General features: G+C 36.3%; 1 protein-coding gene across 3 annotated transcripts in view; it reads left to right on the forward strand.

Moving 5' to 3' along the window:
* WAPL (WAPL cohesin release factor) overlaps positions 1 to 13042 on the forward strand; it is a 73009-nt gene that overhangs the window by 15633 nt on the left and 44334 nt on the right. For all 3 annotated transcript variants that reach the window (XM_085323721.1, XM_085323722.1, XM_085323723.1), the window contains one exon: positions 6487 to 7536. In XM_085323721.1, coding sequence (XP_085179847.1) covers positions 6487 to 7536 — 1050 coding nt within the window. The remainder of the gene's footprint in view (positions 1 to 6486; positions 7537 to 13042) is intronic.

Consider the following 13042-nt stretch of genomic DNA (forward strand, 5'->3'; position numbering starts at 1 on the left):
TTGAAATCTGAGACATCAGGACATAGTTTTGACTATCAGGAATGTCCAGCTGAAGGAGATGGGCATCGTACCTTCTAAAGAAAACGCATCTTAAAAAAAACTGTTTTTGAGTCCTTGAAAACAAAAAAGTCTAGAATTGTTTTCTACCTTTATATATGATATTAAAAATGAAAGGTAATAAACAGTTCCCCTATAGCTTTATCACAGTACCCCTAGGCATTTTGCTATGTTAAATACATGGAACAGTGTTGTTTGCATCTATCTAATAAGTGACTGCTTATATTAAGTAAATATTAAAAAGAAAATGAACAGAACATTCACTTTGTATCCAATTTGTATAAACAGCGTAAAAAGTCCACGTTTCTTTTGACTGTTTAAAGGGTTTATTACTAGAAAAACTATGAGATTTTTGACAATTCAGTTATGTCTTCTGAACTTCTTCATGAATCTAGAAGAATATAAATCATTGCTTCATGTAACTTGAGTATCTTGCAGTGTATGAACTTTAATTTTTGTCTCTAATTGCCATCATACAAAGCTGACCAGGAGAATAATCATCGTAATTACTTTAATATACCTTTTGTGAAGTTTGGTCAAGTACATTGGTCTGCRAGAAGACATCTCATAATGTATGTCGTGGGGAGGAGGAGGAGAAGTTTCACTTTTTAATTCATMAGCAGTTGTTAAGATATCTCTAGGTTGTTACTGACGTAAACTAGAGTATAAAATAAAGCGAGAGATGTGTGTATGTATCTGTGTATGTTTTTCTCTTAGCTGTCATACTTAATTTGCCTGTCAGTAATTTAGATTGGTTCTCATAATCTGGTAATTTTAGGTTCTAGACACTTAAACAGAGCAAACAAATYGTGACGACTACAGAAGATTCTTATGGTTCTTGGGTATATTGTGCTAATAAGAAAAAAAAAAAAGCTCAGGTGGATTATATATTATATGATGATGCTGATTTGAATTACTTAGGAGATTTCACCTGGTGTTGGATCCCCAAAAGAGCCCCCATTGCAGTTGAAATGGGGAGGAGAAATTACATGACTCTTGAACTACAGAAATCCAGTCATTCGTAGTTGATCTTGTATTTTCTTTGTACTTTCTATATCAGTAAATAAAACTGCATTTGACATCTTTCCTGGACTCTTGCTAGCTTCAGTTGTAATTGGTATTACAGTTGGATATAGTATTTTTTAATCAATATTAATGGAATCACTGGTACTGTACACATGTACACTTCTGGGCAATTGAGTGACTTGCAGTAATTTCTACTATAGAAGCTTCAGTTTGTTGACTATTACTGACCCACTGATGAAATGAAAACATTCTTTACATGTCACTGTGTAGTTTTCTGCTCATGCATTATAATGATCTAGTTTTAAAGTCAAACTTTTTATCTTATGTGCAGGACATAGTTTRCCAGTAATATTTTCCAGCAGCCTTGCTTGCCTAGTAGAGATGAACAACTCATTCTTCCTAATGTAGTTACTAAGATTTTTGAAGTACCAGGTGATTTTTCTACAGTTCCAGTGTCTGATGGGCCCAAAATGAATGTGTAGGTGTTTTTAGCTGCCAGTTGTCTGCARTTTGAGTGACTTCACATGCTATGTTTAATTACTATCTCAGTAAGAGAGAGAAATAAGACAGCATGTTTTGCTAACACTTGTTTAACCTTTTCAGAGACAGAAATCAAAATTCTAACTTATAAGTACATATGTTTAAAAAGCATAGAGTATACCAAGTCAAACATCAAAGTCTTACTGTTGTATCCGGGAAGAACAGATACGATGTGTATCTAGATAAGATAATTTTTTGGAAGTGTTTGAAATGTAGTCTTTGTTCCAAACCAAGAATCAGCAAAACCATTTGATGAGGATGGAATGGATTTGTTATGTATTAGTTAGCTCAGTTGAGCAGAGAAACTGATTTCTCTATCTTATAAACAAAGAGAAACATGAGAAATTCAGGCCTGGAAGGGCTAGATGTGTGTGTGCTGCAACTCAGACTGATAGGAGTGTACAATCATACAGATACACTAATTCTTTGAGTTACCTGTGCACTTGTTTAGTACTTCTCTTAGGAAGAGGCTGTGGGGACTGGCGTTGAGGGAATTAATAGCTAGCTCAGCTCGGAAATCTTGTACTTGGGACTGCTGGGGAGAGTGACRGGAGGAGAACAGCAGGCAGACTGGCGAAGTGTGAAATGTGGAGGTGAGAGTGGAGCCACACTGCAAAGAAGAATTTACTAACCTCAGTGCAGCAAGTGCAGAAACATTGAAATGGAGAAAATAGATATGAAGAAGTATGTACGTGTCATAACACATCTCTCAACTGATGCTTTATTTTGTCCAAATGAGGCTGCTGCAATAAGGGAATAGAATGTTTTGTTCCCATAATAGGTTACAGAAGACTGGATGAGACTGCATTGCTTACTCAGTCTTACAAATATTGGGCTAATTTTAGCCCATTCTAAAATATTCTAGTACAATTTGTAGAATATTTTTTCAGTGTATGTAACTGCGACATATAAACTGAGACATGAATGTTTTCAGTAAAAGTGAATTTTAATTATTTGGTTTTTGGACTTTTTTAATTAAAATACTTAATGCGTGTTAGAATTCCTTTCCTTAAAGAAAAAGGAAATGCTGAAGGGTTCTATTTTTCTTGCAAAGAGCAAGTAGATGTCAATTTTAGCTCTTAATCACCGATAAACTAACTTCCTGTCAAGAACTGAAAAAGTAAAATAGTTTCAACTGCTGAATAGTGCTCTAGAACTGATAACTTTGCAATGCATTTAAGTTTGCAAACAGAAAATTGCAGGGAGTAAAATTTGGATGAGATAATCTTAAGTGAAAGACATAAATGTGTACCTATTCCCTGAATAATACTACTTTTAAATATTAAAAACTTTGTTTTAATTTGAAAGGATTGTGCATGAACATATCATAGCATAGTAATGCTTTTTGTCGTGTGGTAGTAGCCACGTGTTTAAAAGAAAAAAAACTTTGAGTAGCTGATTATATTTTTTTGAGACATGTTCCTTAATAGTTTTTTTTCCATTTACTTTTTTGTCAATGATATTTATGTATATGAGAAATATATAATTTTYTTATGCAGACAACATAAGATGAAAAAATAGTTATTTATTTTGCCTTTTAAGTCTGTTATCTAGGGTTGGTATGTTTTTCATCTTTTGTGCTTGAGAGTACAGATGAGAGCAGAGACGATGATTCAAGCTAAGACAATGCAACATTAAATTTCAGCTTTCTTCATCTCAAAGCAAGTTCCTGAATTATATAGCTGTTGTAATGTGTATACACACATGTAGCTCATTCCTTCTCAAGGAAGATGATATTTGATTTCATCCTATTATGAAATGTGACTTAATCTCAAAGATCCATGGATTGGAAATGTGTTCCGTTTTCAGATATGCATGCTGAAACTTCTTCCAATTCAGTAAGGAAAAAATATTGTTTAGACAAACATCCATATTTTAAATGTATGCATTTTAAATGTTGCATGGACTTTATTAATTAAATATGCACTCAATTATGGAATAGTAGAAGTGAGGCTACAAAATAAGGCAAAAGTTCCAAAAATTGAATTTTGTGAATTTAATTTGCTTTTCATGCCTAAGTACTATGATAATTTTCAGTTGCATTATATTATTAGACATTTGGGTAAAAGAACATTGTACACTATCGGACTGATGATGGGAAAATTAATTTTGTTTGGGCCTCTTGGATCATCACTATCATATCAAATTAAAATGGGAATACAAAGTTTCTCTTATTACATGTTGATGCTGAAACAAGATTAATCAAGATGCCATCATGGAAATCATGGCTAGGACTGATCTTCAGGGAAATTAATATGACATTTTGTTTATTCTGTGAAGAGCTTTTTTTTCTAGCTGACTATTTAAACATCTACAACAGACCCCAAGATCTGTGATAGGTAATAACCTATAGGAAAATTTTCGGCAAGTTCATGTTCCAACTCTGTCTGTCTCTCTTGTAATGAATTTTTCTCRCGTAAAATCTGTAGCTTAATCTTGTTCCACACAATCCATTAGGAATTTGTGAGTTGAGTATTTCAAGTGTGTTGATTTTTACTAGATGCATAGCAAATGATCAGTTGGAAATTAGGCTTATAGCGCAAGTTATATTAGATTTTTGACAGACCRCTGTTATCACAGAGCTTGGAAGTGTTCAGAACAGTTTTTGTRTAGGCAAGCTGCCTGTGTTTAAAATGGTAGCTTTTTTCAGGGGAAATGCGTTCTGCTCGCGAGTGTGTTGTTCTCTTCCTCTACTGATCTCCATACTCTGCTATTTCCCTTTAGTCTAATTTGCTTACTTTTTTCAAGTATCAAAATCCTTAATTAAATCAAGACAGGTGAGTKTCTGGCTTAGAAGTGAGGAGCCGTTTAAATGTTCCCTGTATAGCCCAGGCCAGGTTTTGGGCTGTTGGCAGCAGGTGGTTGGTGGTGGGGTGACAGTGGGTAGCGCAGTGTGTTCGCATCTGCTGCAGCGGTACGTTACGTTTGTTCTGAGCTCTGTTAGCTACAGAATGGAAAATGCCRTTCTTGGCAGGGCCCTGAGACAGTTAGGAAAAGCTTTAGCAGCCTCGGGGCCTTTTAATGTTACTCGCATCGGAACTGAACTCTCGATCAGTGAGTGAACGTGTGCTGCAAAATAAAACGTGCTTCTGGCCCAAGATAGAGGTGGGGTAGAGGAGTCTTTCAGGAGATGAGGGTTACTTATGCTTGGAGGTTCTTTGGACATTTCCTTTCTACCCTGCTGATTGTTCTTAAGAATCCTTATCCTGCGCGCAGGACCTCATTATTTCTCTTGCAGCACAGGCTCAGAATCAAAGGAGTTTGCTGAAATTTTAGGTTGAAATAAGCATGTTATAAATGAAATAATGGGGCACTTAGACACAACRGGAAGGATAACTGCAGGGAAATAGTGAGGCTATAGATAAAACCATGGTTTGGACTGGAACCTCTTGATGACATTTTAACAAGTGGAATGAATAGAGGAATTTGGTCCCTTCAGGGCAGAGACCCTCCTTATGCTCATGATGTCCTAACAGTAATTTTTAGGTTAAAAGCCATGCTAGTGTAGACCACGGTTATCAGATAYAGTTCTCTGCAGTTGCAGAAAGCTTCATAAGAGATTATCTAATCCAACAGGGTTCACAAAACATCAACTGTTCAGGCACAGTGAGGCAGTCTTAGAATCTATATTAAAACACACAAGAAACAAAGAAGCCTTTCTATAAACTACTACTGGAAGCAAGGCCAACCAAAGACTCGTTGGAAAATTTCTATGGGAATTTCCAGGAAATTTCTGTGATCCTAGGAAGTGGTTTGTATACAACACAGCAGAGGAAAAGTGATCTCACTTAGGGAAGATTCCTTTCTGGGCTTAAGCTTACTCATGTTTAACTCAAAAATGTGAACAGTAGGTATTCTGATAATAGAGAATCCTAGCGCTAGCCTGTGATGCTTCATAAGAAGGCAATTGTTTTTTATGATCCTCTTCCTTTATAAGCTGATCTTATTCATGAAGGATGGAAAAAAGAACATTTTTAGATGACTGCAAATACAAGAATAACCTGAGGTATGGAACTAACAAATATTAAGTATGGCTTCATAGGTAAACCTAGAGGAATTGAATGATTAATCAATTCTTTCAGCCATTTCTTGGGGATAATACTAAATCAGAGACTATAGGACTTATATTACAAAGCTTTAATTTGCAACTCTCTTGTAGTTCGAATAGTTTGACTTAAACAAAGATTCGTTGTTGTCAGAATAGCATTAGCTTGTTCATTCTGGGGCAAGGACAGTTGCTGTTTCTTGAGGTGTTTTTGTTTTTTTTTTTTTTTCCTAAAACAATAGTAAAGGCATAGGGGAGATGAAAATTCTTTTTTGCAGTGAATGTTTAACTAAGAATAAAATGATACTCGTATCCTGCCTCTAGAAAGGAAAACGTTTTCTTTTTCCAACTAGAAAATGCTGTAGAAAATGCTCTTTATCCCAAATTGTTCATCATGTCACTTTGTGCGTGGAACAGACTGAATGCTGTTTTGACTACTTAAAATATTTTGTTGCAGACTTTTCTCCCTTCTAAGTAGGTTGTATAAATAACTGGTTGTATTTTAGGATTTACTGTTTGGTTATCTTTTCATGATGAATATGTTTTCAAAGTGACACTTATTTCAAGATGACATATTTTTGCTATCGATGGTAGGAAGATTTTATTATAGGAAGAACTTTAAACTGGAAGGCTGAGAAAGCGTGTGAGTGTAAATTAGGAGAATAAGGATCCCTTTAGCATGTTCTGTCATTGAGCAATAAGTATTTCCTATGTTATACTCTGACTACCCAAAGTTGCCTGTAAGCATGGTGGCGATATTTGTGGGTTTCCTCTCCCCCCCCATGCTTTTTCATTAATATCTTTGTCTTTTCTTGCAGATAAAATGCAGACCTTTAATGAAGATAATGAGAAGAACAGTCATTTCATTTGTGAGAATGCTGAAGACAGTAACAAAACCCATGCTGAAACTACAGACGTTTCTGGATACAACATTGAAGCCAAGGACTTGCCTGATTCTTGGGACTCCCATATTGGAAGAGCAGCAGACTCTCCATCAGAAACATCTCAGACTAAGGGGCCATTAAGAACTCACTTGTATGAATGGGAGGATGAAACTGAAGACACCAGAACTGGAGAGTATATATTAGGTTTTGACAATGAACATCTCTTGGAGATGAAGAACAAGGATGAGGAGTGTGACAAAGAAGATACTGAAAATCCAAAGGAAGCCATTAGTGAAGAACTTGTGCAAACTATTCCTAGGCCAAGCAACTGTAGGACATATTGTAGATCCAACAAAGCAAAACAACAGGGGGCAACAAATTTTGACAAGCTAATGGATGGCACTAGCCAGTCTTTATCCAAAGCGAACAATGAGTCAAATAACGATGGTCTGAACCCAGCAAGAAAAGTTTCTTTAAGTAGTGGGACCACTTTTAGAGGGACGGTTGGACGGACTAGAGACTACACTGTTCTACATCCGTCATGCYTATCAGTTTGTAATGTCACCATACAGGATACCATGGAGCGAATTGATGAATTTACCACAGCAGCCCCTACTGACTTGGGAGAAGCTGGACGTTTAAGGAGGAAAGCAGATATTGCTACTACAAAAACTGCAACCAGATTTCGACCAAGCAATACCAAATCCAAAAAGGATGTCAAATTAGAGTTTTTCGGGTTTGATGATCAAGATGAGGGAGGGGGAGATGAAGGCGCCTCTAGAAGTTCTGGAAGTTCCAATTACAAAATTAAGTACTTCGGGTTTGACGACTTGAGCGAAAGTGAGGATGAAGATGAAGAGTGGCAGTTAGCGGAAAGGAAAGCTAATAAAAAACGAAGTAGAACTGCACCATCTTCCTCGCTACAGTCAACCTCTGAGGGCAGTGAAAACTGTCCCCAGGATAGCCAGCTCAGTACTAATGCAGGTAAGGAGAACTCTTCYGGGATACATATTTAAAATTTATATTTAGTTGATTATTTATTATTATTATTATTTTTTGCCTAAGTTTACCGTAAGAGTCTGATCAATGTTACTGGTTTGGAAATCTAAAAGTTAACTCTGTTTATTTCTGCTGCAGTCTTGTCTGGTGTTCCATAATTGTCTTTAAAAATACTTTATACCCTTTGATCTCATGCCACAGGTAGAGAGCTTTCTTTCTGAAAATAAGATTCTTCCCTTTTGTCATGTTGGGTGCGTAATAGCTCTCCCTAGAAGGCAGAGATCTTTCCACAAAAGCTGCACATCAACCTAAAATTACTGAGCTGAGTGCAAACATTTTTGGTTGAAATTTCACAGTTCRTGTTAGAAATATCTATTTAAAAGTCACTTACAGAGCTGAAATATATCTTTTGTTCTGTGCTGTTGAACATGTTTGTAAACAGACTGGAACTTTGTCCAGTCCAGTCTTAGCTGCTGATGCCGGGCACAAGGGGGAGAGGCTGTTGGGATCCCAGAAACACCATGCTCATGCTTCCTTTAAGTGATGGCTGGCTTTCTGCACATTGAATCACTTTTACTTCCAGTTTTCAGCTGCAAAGCAGATGTTTCTATCTTCTATGTAGGTTAAATATATAATTGTTTAGRCAGTATTTGATGAGTAAATTCTGGTGTGCGAGTGATTTTGAAAAACTAGGCTGTCTCCTGATGATCTGCGGGTTCCTTGTGATGAATTTGATTGAGGTCCAGGTATGTTGTTAGCGAAGTGGAAAGGGAACAACTTTGAAGGGTTTCTTTCAGCTTTTTCTTTTTGAGGAAGTTTAGTATTAAAGAGCTTTGTATGTAGGAATAAGTATTTCAGATGGCTTCTAGGGAGCCTTTTGACCTTCTACTCTGAATCAAGAAGCCACAGAGGAGCTTTTATCCATTCACTGAAATTATTATAATCTTAAGATTTTGGTAAGAAGTGCTTCATTGCAGTGAGGAAAGAGGAGTATTCAACTGTAGCCTTGTGAACACTGGAAAGCTGTTTTTCCTTCAAATAGCTGCTTCTACTATAATCAAGAAATAAATTTCCCAGAAAGAATGTTTGTGCCTGCTGTTCTAGTTACAGCTTTCCCTAAACAAACAAAYAAACAAAAACAAAAAAACAGGGTTATCTGTTAGACGTTTTAGTCAAAGGTGTATATATTTGCTAATGTTTTTGGTGAGTTTTAAAAGGACTAAGTTGATAACAATTTTATATGGGAAGATTCTGTTTGTAAACAACAAACTTGCATTTGTTCTGAAGATTTTTTTAGTTCTGTCAAGATACTTGAGTTCCAGTCTCTGGAAAATGGATTTATCTTGCAGGACCACTTCTGCAGTGTTCCATCCATGCTCCCCTCTCTGACTAGTCTGCATTTGTTCAGATCATTATTCCAAGGRAAAAAAAATCCCTTACACAATCAGTGCAGCTGAGATGCTAATCCATCAAATAATCCTTTCAGCTGCAGTTCTCTGGAGTCTGAAAATACCTACTGTTTGTATTCCACACTRCATTCACCAAAGGGATTATTATACTCTTAGGTATCTCAAAATTCTGTGAAATGTTTTCCTAAGATTCGTGTGGCACAAATAGGTGTAAATATGTGTGTTTGTTAGTTTCTTAAATGTGGTTATCCAGTTCTCAGGTAAGAACTGGCTCTCAGTACCCTCTTTGAGGTACACTTTTCATTTTTGTATCTCCTTTGCRCACTCGGTTCCTGTTTTGTTACATCGTACCCAGTGAGATTCGACTTGCATTCTCTTTCTGAAAATCCAGTGGTAACTTGAACTTTATTCCCTGACTCATTGCACAGTCTCAATCAGTGTAACATAGATTATGAAGGTCTGTTGCCCTAAAATTTTCTAAGCCTCTGACAYGTTTTTTGTTGTTTTCTCTCAGACCTTTCACAATCTTGAGTATCATGACAGCTCAGAACATCCCTGTTAAAGTCCTTCAATATATAGTAATGAATTATTCTGTCTCTTGAGAATTTAATAAATGCTTCTGGATCTAAACCTGAAGTTGGGGTGTATGACACTGCTGTGAGGCATCTTCTTTACATACTGAAGAAAAGCCACTTCTGCATCCGTGGAGAATCCAGATGTTCGATTTAATCTCAAAGGTTTTTTTTGAAGTTTATCTTGCAAAATAATTTTATTTCCTAAAATTACAAACAGTGCTGAAAGGTGGTAATTCTACCCTAGTTAATCTTATGTTATTCTTCTTAGTACTAATATAGACCTACAGATAAAAATCCAGTGTACCAGTTCCAGGTTGACAAGTTAGGTACTAGATTACCYCTCTGATTTCCAGCTCTCAAAGTTATTAGGCAAATTTGTTCTTCCTTTCCTATTTTAGTTTATAGAAACACTATTGGCCATGTGRATTTATTCCCTTGGTGGTAATCTGTATCTCACTTCAGATTTTCATGTAATTTTGATTATTTTTTCTGAGGAACTACCAATTAATGAAGAGACTGTAAAGCAGTCAGTGCTGGTGGCTGACTAATGCCCGTATCTCAAGGAATAAGACGATTGGAAGACTTCAAAGTCTTTGTGTTTAAAATATCTCCTTGAGAAGATGTGGACAAGCAATCTCGCATTTTTGTTTAGATAATGATGAAAAAGTAGGATCACCCAAAGAACATAACTCAATGACTTTTATGTCCCCCTGTGAAAAAACAAACAGAAAAACCCTAACTGAAGGTCAGATTAACATGTTGAGATGTGGTTAGTAAAGATCATTCAAAGGACTTGAAGGCATGGCATATGCTTTCTGGAGTTCAAAGCTATGTGCCTTTTTTCTCTTTGAGGATTTAGTGAGACGATCTCCTATGTTACAGTATCAATATGGGAGGAAAATCTTTCCCAGCAATTGGAAACAAGAATCCTAGGCCCTTTGAAATCTCCCAAGTTAGTTTACTGAAGTGTAAGCTGCCCTGTTAACTCCAAATATCAGCAGGCATGAATCCTGAAAGGGACTTTTCAGTAGAAGTGGTAGAATAAGCAAGTTTTGGGGTGGTGTGGTATTTATTTATATTATGTTTCTTCTGTGTTGTTTGATAGGCTTGCCTGCAGAAATCTTCATGAAGATGCTCTTATGTTCCTAAACTCTTTTCGTAGGCTGCTTTATCTATTTATTTGTTTTAATGGAGGTGCTTCATAACTTCTGTGAGCCTTGAGATTTTTGGTGAAGCTTTCAGTTCTAGTTAAAACCTCTACTTTTTCAGTTGCAATCTAAAATTCTTACGTGTCTGTGTAGCAGCCCAGTGAGGCAAAGGCCTCTCACTCCTGAGCCTCCCAGCTGCAGTCTGCCAGAATGCTAAGGGCTAAAAATACTGATTAGACTTACTAGATATAAAACCTGTTGGTCTGAAACAGTACCCATGTCATTTCAGTAGCCAGAATACAGGATGACTCTAGTAAAGAGGAGCTTTTGATACTAAAGGAGAGTGACTTAATTACTTGACTATGTTAATCAATGCAGAGCTGTGTCCAAGGGAAATTGGAGCTAATCAAAAGGAAGCATAAACCTTAACCAGAAAGAACTCTAAGCTTCAGTTATGACAAAAGCCCTTCATTTTGGGGAAAATATTATACTTCCAGAAATAACTGCTACCAGTTTGTCTCTTCTTTTTCTAAAGACCCTGTTGTGGTGTTTAGTGGTGTGAATGGTCAGTAAGATTTCTAATATAYTGTGAACTTGTGTTCACACTCAAACTCAATGTTTCATTGCCCAGCTGTTCAACTGGGACAACTTAGGCATATATTAATATTTGCTATACTATGTTTCTTTTTGGCCAATGACAATAAAATTACAGAAAGCAGCAAGCACAAAAAAATTGGAAAAACGTTCTGACTAAAATTAAACATTTGCTTATCTTAATGTAGTTTAGCAGAAATAGGATGGCATGATTGCCCCAAAACGTACCCCTCAGAGAAACTAAAAATAGCTGTCCTGTTTAACGTGTTTGTTTTTATCCGCTTATGTCCTTCTTTACTATATATCTCTTAAGCRGTAATCAAGAACTATTGTATTCTTGATTTAAATCATAGTAGCAGTTATTGTGTTGTTGTGTGTGTTACAGCTAACATTTTGCTTTGTAAGTCAGTTCTGATGTATAACTAAGCATATGTCATGCACTCATTTTCCTTTCAGTGAGCAAAATGAGATTCCTGCAGTCTTTGTGTATAATAAAATAGCTTTTGTTTATCAGAATATCTAGTGCTCTATTTGCTTTTGATGAGCAGACTACACCACCGCTTCCCCCCTCTTTTTTTTTCCTTCTTTCTTTATATCTCTGCAATACCCTTAATAGGGTCAACTTTTTTAGCCAGCTAAGATTACATCAAAATCCTCAAAGGCAGAGTCCCGTGTGGACTTGAAAAATCTTTTGCAGAATTACTGTCAGGCCTAAAATAAAACTGGGTTGTTTTCTGTAAGAAATTAGGCTTCTGCTGTTACTATGGTGTTGCTTCTAGTTAGTCTTTGAACTTCTTTCTGATTTTAACCAAGTCTGATAAATGSGCTCCAAGATATTAAATGCCTTGAAGATGGTTGGGTAGAGGAGAAAAGGCGTTATATTTTTCCATACTGAAAAGAAATCAGTATGATTACTGCTTTTTTTTAGGTGTTGCAAAATCTATAWAAGAGAGGGTCAGCAGAAAAGTCTTCATTAGTGTCACTGCTTACCAAGCTACTCATGGCTCAGTTGATATTAACAAAAGATGTTGTTTTCCATTTAGTTTAGGTTTGAGAATCTGGTGGGGTATGTATGCAAAGTGCTTTTAGGATACCTAGAAGGCCCCAGAGAGCATTGCCTAAGTAAAAGCATTCCAGATACTTTTGTACTTAGTTTCATAAGATTATTTGATATGCAAATAGCATCAAAAGATACAAAATTATCATATGATAAGTAGGAGGAGTTGGAACTTTTTATCAAACTAGTTTCTTTGAGTTGAAAGTTACTTAATTTGTGTGGGATACTTCAGTATCAGATAGGTGTAGAATTCAAAGGAAGGAGCTTAGATGATTTTTAAAATTATGGTTTAGGTGCTACAGAGCACTGTTGATCATTGTTAAGCACTATACCAGCTCCAAGTCACAGTGCAAGTCAAATTATTATGGTAATTTGGTGTGAAAAGACRTCCTGTGTTTCCAGAATGATTTGCATGTTTGCTATTACTGTAGTTGTGAGAGTTGTTTTTAGCTTTTAACTACAATAGCGGGGGTCAGGAGGGATATCCAGGTCTGTTGGTTTATTTTACTTTGGGAATTGCATTCAGTGTCTGGCTTCTTTAAATTATTTCTAGAATCCGTGTGGATGTATTTCTGAGCRGTTTGATTTGACTCCTTTAACTGGTTAATTCCAGTGAAGGCCTAGGTTGAATTCCATATGTAGATTTGGAAGCAGTTTTGCTTTTAGTTTAATGATAGTAATTGGTTTTCCATCTCTTCCCCCCCTTTA

Source organism: Rhea americana, unplaced genomic scaffold (assembly GCF_003343005.1).
Source record: "Rhea americana isolate MKP2758 unplaced genomic scaffold, rheAme1 scaffold_86, whole genome shotgun sequence".
Lineage (NCBI taxonomy): Eukaryota > Metazoa > Chordata > Aves > Rheiformes > Rheidae > Rhea > Rhea americana.